Consider the following 10380-nt stretch of genomic DNA (forward strand, 5'->3'; position numbering starts at 1 on the left):
ATTTAGCTTGTAATCCATGACAGCAGATTAAAACAGCGCAATTCTCGAAGCAAAACAACTAAACGTGGGCCATGACTGACCTTAAACCGAAAGTGTGACGAGTGAAGCCCGTTGAGTGACTGGAAAGATGACCGGAGTGCTAAATTCAGCACATGCGTAGACGTTCTGCCGCGGTGTCAAGACTGGAAATTCTGTGTCCCCAGAGCCCTTTGTTTTCTTGTGCAAAGGCCCAGGCGGCTAAGAGAAACGAAAGGGCTATGGGGACGACAATGCCGTGGCTAAAGAAAAGTAAGGAAATTACAAACAGCAAATAAAGCTCGCAAGGCACGACAAAATGTACACAAGGAGTAAAATTGCACAGTGATACTACACAGCAAAATATCTGAGAGGATTATTATCTAACTGCTCTATTTTGTTAATCTTTATTCATGTGTGAGTGTATCGAAGCCTTTACACCAAAAAAAAATGGCTCTCGTTCGATCGATACACGGTTAAATTCAATTTGTTGGTCTCTGGTCGCATTTTTCGTAAGCGTACTGAAACGAGCAATTGATGTTATCTTCTATCGACTGCATGATGTGGACATTTCAGTTTGATCTAAACTAAGTTATGTTATGAAAACTCGGAAAAATTTGTTGCGCGGTGTTCACTGTGTAGGCTGAATGCAACCGAGAGTATAAAAAAGAGCGACAGAGAATCGAAAACTTTCTTACCGTAATATTTCTCGCACGATGTCCTCAAAAGTCACCTATGTTCCGTGAAATTGTAGATAACGAAAGAGATGTACGACGAGACCCGGAATAATTGTGAAAGATATAGAGGATATTTAATACATGGTTGCGCGGAGAAATGAAATTTATCTTCAAGTGTTCATATCGATATCTCACGAGTGAGCGCAGCGAACGAGTGGGATATCGATTTGAACACAAGAAGATAAATTTCATATCTCCAAGCAACCATGTAATATTCTGTTTTTCCGAAGATTTCCGAACATTTTCCGAAGATTTCCGAATATTTGCAAAATGTTGTCCGAAGGTCGTACAAATGTTTCCGAACATTTTCCGAACTTTTCCGACAATTTCCGAAGATTGCCGAAGATTAACGAGGAACATCCGAAGATGTTTCGACCAAATATCGATTTACTTTGTTCTCATTCAGCATTGAAACAGGGAAAACTTGTCAGAAAATGTTTCGAAATCGATATCTTTACATGTGAAAATAACATGTTATTTTCACGTGTGAAGATATGATTTTTTCGCGCGAAAGATTATGTACTTATTGACTGAGTGGGAGGGCCGGACGGGAAAATATTTGGCTCGAGGTCAGGACGTACGGACCGAGCGCAGCGAGGTCCGTGCGTCCTGACCGAGAGCCAAATATTTTCCCGTCCGGCCCGACCTAACTCAGTCAATAAGCATTTTATCATATGACCAATGATTTTTTTGTTTGTTTTTCTTTCGTGGATACAGATCATACAGACGCGGCGGCCCGTTTCGCGCGCATTTTGAAAAGCCAATGGTAGCTCGTAATTTGTTTGGGAAGCCAGTAAAGTGCATTTGAACTGCGATGTGCGTACAAAGTTTTTGAACTTCTGTTAAGTTGTCAACCAAATCTTCTAGTTTTAGCTCCATTCCAAGAAGATTTAAATCCGACTAAATTCCTCGTACATGATTGCAGTTAGTAGAAATTTCAAAGGAAACGTCTCTCAGCGAAGACTGAATTTATCCTGCCACAACTTAGCGACGTTTCTTCTGAGCCGAAATTCACATTTGGTTTGAACGAGAAGATTAATCAATTTTTCACCAAGAAGGATTTTGGATGTTAAAACAGCATTAGATCTTTATCTATGAAACTACGTAAAGACTTGGAAAGGGATTGTACTGGCAGTTCAGGATTTTGCTTCGCTTCGTTTCCCTTCGGCTTCAAGTTGTTTTGTTTACCACGGATCGTAGGATTCATGAACGTCTGCTGTTGTTGCCTAGTCCTTGAATTCGTTAGTTCCTCGACGATGTTGAGCTCTGCATTACAGTTGATGTCCAAATTGTGCTTAAAATGCTTCGTGAAAACAAGCGGGAAACTGTGTCATAATCAGGTTAGTCGTAAACATGTACTCGCATTTTGTTTGGTGTGATTACGCAGCAAAAAGAGAAATTTGAGTTTACTTTGCATTTGCATTTTTCTTCAACGTTTATCATGACTTCAAACCAGGATACGTCTTTCAGGTCTTTGTCTGATTATGTTGTTTTTTGACGGCGTTTATATCGATTTTATTGTTATTGTCAGGAGTATTTCTTCCTCATTTGCCAAGTTTAATTTAAACATGCCTTCAAACTTACAGCGCTTTCTAGATAGTTTAAACATGTTGGACATTCTTTGCTTTTTAAAAATCTTAACTATCGTTTATCTGAATTCAAAGCTGTGGAATCAACTGGTTTCAATTCCGGCATCTCGCGGCAGTAGCGGGGCCGTACGCTTTTCTAGTGGGGCCGTACGTGTTTTTCCGGCCCTGCTAGAGCGAGGCGTACGGCCCTCATACGGGACTTTTTTTCATATGGTTTTCCAAGGAAATTGCGCGCGGGTCCGTACGGGTCATATGATAATTCCTGGTATTTCACTGATGTTTATATAATTACTTCCTTGTACACGTCCAGTTTGCTTGTTTCTGTTGTTTGCGGAAGAATCTTCGGCCGTCCACATCAAGAATACAATAACTTTAGCAATGATTGTGTAAAAACGAAGCTAAACACTGCATGGATTATAAACTTATTTAAACTAAACTTGCTCTGAAAAATATGTTTAACCCATCTAGCTCGAGCGCGAGGTGAAAAATACAAACTGATATTTTTCAAACTAGTTCAAACAATTATTTTGCTTTAGTGTAGCCCACTTTTACACTGAATAACTACACTGAATAGAGATGATTTAGTGTACGTTTAAATTTGTTTAAACTGTGCACATGGTAAGAAATAAGTTAAAAATAAGTTTCAAATTTGCGTAAGTGACTAAGCAACCCATTTCGATGTTAAGACAAATACAGGAAAGAAACGTAAGACGGGAATATGCCCACAAAATATATTGACGTTATCAGTTTGTATAAAGCAAAACGATGTAAGATGATCGTAAAACTATTTTCTATTCCTAGAAAGCAGGGAATAAACTCTAAAAAATTTTAGGCTAGCAAAACGATAAGTGGATCGTAAAACTATTTTCTATTCTTTAGAAAGGGCTTGAGGGAACAAACTCTTATGCCATTAGTTGTTCTGCCTCGAGATTATGATGGATTTATATTTGTCTTGCACCTGTGGGCCAGCATATACATTAAAGCTTTGACCGCATATTTATCAAAATGAAAACATTGTAACTCCAGCTAAACTTAAATAAATTAAAGGGGAGCTCCGCTTTTAGGCTTTCCTAAATCTATATTTTACCGCTTACCATAGGCACTCCCATGAATACAAAAGAAGAGGAAACCCACAGTAAACTGAAAGAACAGCTTCGCCATGGTCACCAAGGGATCTAAGAGAGCTTCAGTTGTTAAAAAGTCGATCTGCTTCTTTTTCCACACTCGAGCCAAAATGTGCAAAGTTAAAAGATGCGTTGCTTTCTTATAAATTAGGTTGAGAGCAGAGTTTCAGGTAGCTGTTTTCATAACCTATTGAGGTGATATGGTTTGTTAATTCTGACTTGACTAGTTAGTCCTTGAGTTTATATGAATTAGTAATGTTTCTAAGCGTTTTCTTAAATACAAATAAATCTGAAACACAGCGCTCGAAAATAGATAAAAATGGTGGCTTAAACAAATTTCACTAGCTTAACAGATCAGATTAGCGGTGAGAGTCCTTGTAGGGCAACGGAAATCACGTTAGTTTTTCAAATGCCTTAGTCCCATTACGTAATTTTTTTTAAGATAAAGCCCTTAATGACCATGAAAGAAAAGAAGAACTCTAGGCTGGTTTAAGGTGACAATACGTTTCTGCAGTAATAATCGCCCCGATCTTTTCTATCGCCTCTGTCACTTCGAAAAGATCGCGGCGATGAATATGAGAACATTACACAGGCGATCGCTAACGTCTGCGGCGATTTCGGCGATCACGACCGCTTGGATCGCCCGTGTTTTATCCTTTTAGCTTCTCTTTCCCTTCTTCGCCGTAAAACCGTAATAACTGAGAAGATAGGAGGCCACGAGTTTTGCTCTTTCATTGAAGGCTGCCATTGTGTTAAATCTAGGGCTAAAATGATTATTTCTCGTAGGTCTTCGCTCATACCAGGCGATCGGGACGATCATGTGAGAACCAACCTTTAGATATTTTCCAACTTCAAATCAGAACTAAATCAACATGTAAGTTAAACAGGACAAGGTATCGATTGTGAAATAAATGTACGAACAGAAATACTTTCTATTTAATTTGTACTAGAAAATAACCAGGGAAAAAAAGTTTTATTTCGGCAAAAAATAAAAAAATAAATAAAATAAAAGAACCAGGGAATTATTTTCTTTCAAACAAAATTAACAACATTGAAAACTGTTTCAAAATAAAACCTGTTGATAGTTTAATATTGGCAAATTCACGTATCTGGCCTCAAAACAAAAATTTCGAATACAAATGAAGTTAAGACAAGTCTGGGCTCCCTCGATTCATTAACTAATAATTCTTACTCTACGTGAAATAAATTTAACAACATGGTGAACTATTCAAACATTTTATGATTATGCCCTGAAGGCTTGAACTATTGACATAGTTACTGGTTTGTGACTTAATAATCTTTTCACGGTCACTAGATTCTCGAGACGCGCACATCATTTATGTGTGCACATGTACTCATAAGTTTTTCGCTTTAGCAAAAGAAACATTTCCAAAATTCTAGCACGAGTAAATAATGGCCATGGCGCGGCGTTGTTTATTAGCTGTGGCGTGCTTCATCTTCTTAGCCATCCAAGAGGCTGGTAAGTAATTCTTTGGTTCGATTTCGTCATAAGATTTTACCTTTTACAGTTGCGTCTACTGTCTATTTTCACTGAACTGATACGTTGAGGTTTCAGGGTGTAACTTTTGTAGTTGTATTCCATACTTCACGTCGCGTCAAAGATTTATTTTAGCATTGTGCAAAATTTCGAAAAAATAAATTAAAAAGAGCTTTTTGCTACGTCATTACCTTTAAAAGGTTTTGCTAAGCATAAATATGATGTCTTACCCTATACAAGAAGGGTGATAATAAATAAAAAGTCTCACAATAACGTGAATTTGTTAAGTGAAATAACGAATATTTATCTATGTATATAAAATGTAAAAAACAAGACTTAATAGAATCCACAACATGTGAAGTCGAGATGCAAAATAATTTTCCAATTCAAGTCTTGTTCAGCTTCGCCGTCATGATTTTCGAACGGTCTTCTTTGGGGTATCCCGGAGGATGTTTTGAGTGGAACACGTCTGCTTTCTAGGGAAGGGCATAGGCAGTCATTTTGTCCTGAATTTCAGCGAAAAAATGGAATAAATTGTCCCAGAGACTGGTACATATCCTAGTAAATCGGTAAATTTACGACCTAATTTGATATTCCAGCTAGTTTTAAAAGAACTATCCGCGAACTGATCGGACTCAAATTCGACAGACTATAGTTTGAAGACTGTTCTTTCGAAGACCAGGAGCTGTTATGAAACAAGTCAGAGAAGAATATTTTTTCGGCCACATTCCAGAGACGGTACCCAATTCGTCGATGTGGAAATTCAACGCCTTCTGTAAATATTTCTATTCTATACACGAGTCGAAAACGTAAACTCATAGAACTGCTATAGCACGCTTTAAAACACCTAATAACCTGCATCAAAGCAAACTAATATAAGGTGAAAATTTTTATACTTCGTTTTATGGCAAATACACAGCAGTGAAAGCTGATTTTAGAAGCTTAAATATTTTCAAGAGCGATCGGTTAGAAAATTTGAACATTTACTATATGGCTTTGCTGTAACCTCACAAACATATGGTAAACCTGTGATTGGATAGAACTGACTTAAATCGAAGTTTTTGTTGAATGGCAACAAAACGAGCTCACAAAATTTCGAATATAATTATTACTAAGTCTTATATTAAGTACACCTCACACATATAATTCTGACTAATTCCCACTTTCTTAATAGTCGAACACCGATGACTTATTTTCTTCTGAGAACCACATCGGATATTCAATTGTTTAGACTTTTGGGACCCTCACTATAGACCACTGAACTACACAAACAGGTGGTAATATACATACGAGAAACACTCGTGTGCCTCGTGTGCTCAAAGCAGAAAATATTTCCTTTGTTCGTGATCTCTTTTGTGCCTTAACCGTATCTACCAGTCACAAGTTCAGTTCTTCTACAGAGCTAGAAAAAAAGAGCTCTCGAATTAGTTTATAATAGAGATACTGACAAAGTGTTCATTTTCATCATCATCGTCATTTATTTAAGTTGCCACATAAGATAAAACATTATAACTATTATTATTTTACATAATTATGGGGAGTAGACCTCTTAAAAGCCACCGGATTTATGAGGAAGGCCACCTTGGTTATTCTCAACCCAACTTCTTATTCATTTTTTAAACAAAAAGTGGTCATCTATCGTTAAAAAGGCTGATATGTTTTAAAATTATACATGAAAGTTAGTAATAAATAATCATTGAAAAGTCGTTTATGTTTTCTGTTCGAAAACAGTCAACGCAAAGCTTAAAAGCTTTTTAGAAAATAGCACAAAGTAAATACGTGCGCTGATTGGTTAAAAATTGTGTTTCTATAACTCGATGAAGACACAGACAGTTGTCGTAGACACGGCAATCAATATTCACGGCGCTAAAATAAGCAATGCAAAAATAAAAAAAACTCGTGAAAGTTTGGGAGAACTCGAAAAAGCTGTGGAAACACTCGTCTATCGACTCGTGTTCCCACAGCATTTCTCGTTCTCCCAAACTTCCACTCGTGTTTCTATAACTCGATAGAAACACGGAACATGTTTTCTATTTCTTAAATATTCATCAGCAGCGTCATTGCACCAGAAACAAAAGCACGATTAATCATTGTAAAAAGTCCAAATTCCTGCGATTGACCACGCGGCTTATTGAGCGCATTTTTTTTTTCTTTTTCTTTTTTCTTTTTCTTTTTTCCCTTTTTTTAATGTACCATGTACCGATATGGTATCCAGTTTTCAAGAAAAAAAATGCTGAAACTAAATCGCACAGCTTTGGAAAGTGAAAACCGTTTAAGTATTTCACTAAGATTTTAAACTGAAAATGCATAACAACGTACTCTCATTTAAATTCAATCATCACAAAATCACGAAACAAATGCTGACATAACATATATAACATAAAACTTTATTTATCCTCGAATTTAATATAGCTAAGACAAGCTAGTTTCTTCGAGAAACAAGTGAAATATATATTAAAAAATAAAAATAAAATAAGTAAAATAGAAATAACAATATTATTATATCCGTTAACTACTTACACATTAAAACTATATAAAAAATACAAATTTACAAAGTTTGTTCTATTCACCCCCTCCCCAATCTACCTCCCCCTCTATTCACCCCCTCCCCCACGAGCATCAGGAAAGAAATGGACAAGGACTAACTTAAAACCCTCTTATCTAAAAAGGAAAACGGTGGCCAAAATTTAGCGCCAGGCAATTCTGTGCTATTTTCCTATATGAAAAGAAAATTTCGATCTAAACAAAACACAACTTTTATTTTTGTTGTTGAACGCTAAAAATAACACGAAATGGACACTTTGATAATATTTCGAGGTATTTGAGCGCAGTTATTCAAAATAAAATATATCGTTGTCGTATCCATTTGCAGAGTTCCTTTTATGTTGTAGAATATTTATCACCATCAAGGATCTTTTACCAAGAGGCGGATAGTCTTAATTTGCTTTAATTTGTTGAAAGATAATGACTATCAATTTCAGGACATACAAAATGTTGTGAAGAACTTCATTCTTGTTTTAATTAAAAACACTTTAACAATTTTTTGTCGAAATTTGGTCCGCTATACTTAAACATTTTCTTTCTCAAACTTAACCTCGCGATAACGCAGCAGAAAACCAAGATACTTCAGTCTTTGGAACTCAGCAAAACTTCTTTCTTAAAAAGTAAATCTCTATAATACTTAACCCTAACGCATAGTACAGACTGCATGCTTAAGGTCATCTAGGCATCTTTAAGTTAATTGACTTGGAATGGTTAACGCGTAGCTTATATACTGCCCTAGGTAAATAGAATTGTCTTTTTCTATGGATTTGTGGTACAAAAGAGTTCTATGGTACATAAAAAAATATAAAATTTATTGAACGTTTACAGTTTATATTAATCGAGCTGTAAACAATTTTCATAGTATATGCAGGTGTCTTTTTTTTTCAAAACTGTCTCCAATGTAAACTCCGTACTGTAACTATCGGGATTCTTTTCCTTATACATTGAAGTGTTATTCCTCTCGTGACAGCTGACTCCGGTTTGAGGGAAAAAAAATAGCGTTTTGCAACCTGTAGTCTTCATAGGTTAGAATGGCTTAAATGGCTTAGAATTGCTAAATAGCCTTCTAAATCTTCTAACTGAGCGGTTTTCGATTCTTCAAATGGTGTATCTATTTCTTTCAGCAGACAAGTTTTTAATACGGTTATAGCACTTCTTTTAAAAATCTAATAGATCTTTATCTAACCTGCAATTTTAACGAGCCCAAAGCTTGCACATTTCTGTAGGAGGAAAGAAACATCACAGTACTGGTATTTTCAAAAAGTAAACATTAATTGAACTTTGTTCCGCAACAACCATTAATTCCATCGGTAAAAATATTATTTACTCCATTATCAATTTCTCAGTGTTTTTCTATTTAAGCGTTCTTGCAAAAATTCAGCTGACTTCACATCTGTTACTATCATTTGGTACAGGAAGCGTTAATCCATGCCATTGGAACTCTTGCTACTTCATCTCGACCGCAGAAGAAGGGCGCTCATGGGATGACAACCGTAACACCTGCCAAGGCAAAGGTGGTGACCTAGTTTCCATAGAAACCTTAGTGGAATGGCAGTTTATTAACGGATAGATTCAAAAGAAATGCATTGGAGTACCCAATGAATGGCAAATTGGTTTGCATAAGGTGGGAGGGGTTTGGAAGTAGATAAATAATAGCCCATTTACTCTGGCAAGCAAGTGGCATACGTCAGCAGGAGAGCCATCTGGTGACGGAGATGTGGCTGTCATATCAAAGGATTACCCGCCTACTCATCAAGGAGAATTTAATGACATTGCAAGGAGGCATAGGAACGCATTTATTTGCGAAATAGCCAAAGGTAAGATGAACGAAAAAAACGCAACCCAATTCGAAAAAAACAACAAGAACAAATGAGCATGAGCTGTTATGCATTAATACTATTCTTCAAGGGAATAAATTGCATTCTTAAAGCTTATTGGTTACTTATCGGCTTATTAAAAAACATCTCCTTGAAAGATGTTTGAATAGGGACCTTCAGATTTGACTACGAGTACGACATCAAGTACGAGTACGACTTTGGAATTTCAACACAGTCATATCCCCCAAGCTATAACTCTTTCCTTTTGCTGACTAACACATAAATAAACGTTAGGGATAAGATTGGTGTAATAATTGATTATAGGAGGCACACGAATTTAGTTTGAAAACTCGTACTCGTACTCAATCTCGTACTCGTAGTCCGATCTGAAGGTCCCTAATATTTAGGGGCCAGACTTGCCCAACTTGCCCAACTTCCATAAGATGCCACCTAATAATAACAGGCTTTTGCATTCAAAAATATTCTTAGATACATCTTAACCCCTGAAAGGGTCATTAATTTAGCATCATGGTCTTAGGATCCCGAATCCGCAAGACAATTGTAAGGAGTTCTGTCGGATTTTTCAGGAACACACCAACCCAACTTTGAATGGTTGATACTGCACTGTCTGATGTCGATCGGGCAAGCTGCCTAGCACAAAAATTTAACTAGACATTGAATAAATTTTTCAAAAGAAAAGATTTGATTCACATGAATTGATGTTACTATAGCATCGAAACGATGATATGGATTTTGTATATCAGAAGTTTGCTCAACATTGAGACCTTAACATTGAAACTTTAACTTTTGAAATAGTCAATTTACCCGTAAAATCAAGACTGGAAAGTTTGAAAACATTCTAGGGGAGCGTTTTCAAAAATAATTATTAATCGGTTGCATATTTTAAAGCAAAAAGTGTAAAGATTTGCATTCTTTGATGCTAATGACTTCCTGATAAACTAAAAGAGTGTCTTCACGGTATGTTCCAATACGTCATACCTTCATTTGTCTTTCCTTCAAGTTTTCATCCAGTTTGCTTCATTTCATTTCACTTGA

The 10380-nt window shown here is 36.4% G+C and overlaps 1 protein-coding gene across 1 annotated transcript; it reads left to right on the forward strand.

Moving 5' to 3' along the window:
* Positions 1-4721: 4721 nt before the first annotated feature.
* On the forward strand, positions 4722-9125 carry LOC144664835 (C-type lectin domain family 12 member B-like). Its single transcript, XM_078526058.1, has 2 exons — positions 4722-4945; positions 8923-9125. Exons 1-2 carry the CDS (start codon positions 4879-4881, stop codon positions 9075-9077), a joined length of 222 nt encoding a protein of 73 aa, XP_078382184.1. The 5' UTR covers positions 4722-4878; the 3' UTR covers positions 9078-9125.
* Positions 9126-10380: the final 1255 nt, after the last annotated feature.

Source organism: Oculina patagonica, chromosome 9 (genome assembly GCF_052425735.1).
Source record: "Oculina patagonica isolate OP01 chromosome 9, crgOcupat, whole genome shotgun sequence".
In the NCBI taxonomy this organism is placed as follows: Eukaryota; Metazoa; Cnidaria; class Anthozoa; order Scleractinia; family Oculinidae; genus Oculina; species Oculina patagonica.

Excerpts from the sequence above, each read along its gene's own strand:
- LOC144664835 (XM_078526058.1), top strand. The coding sequence starts at position 4,879 with ATGGCCATGGCGCGGCGTTGTTTATTAGCTGTGGCGTGCTTCATCTTC. Across the intron at positions 4,946-8,922 it reads CTTAGCCATCCAAGAGGCTG|GAAGCGTTAATCCATGCCAT; the intron begins GTAAGTAATTCT and ends CATTTGGTACAG.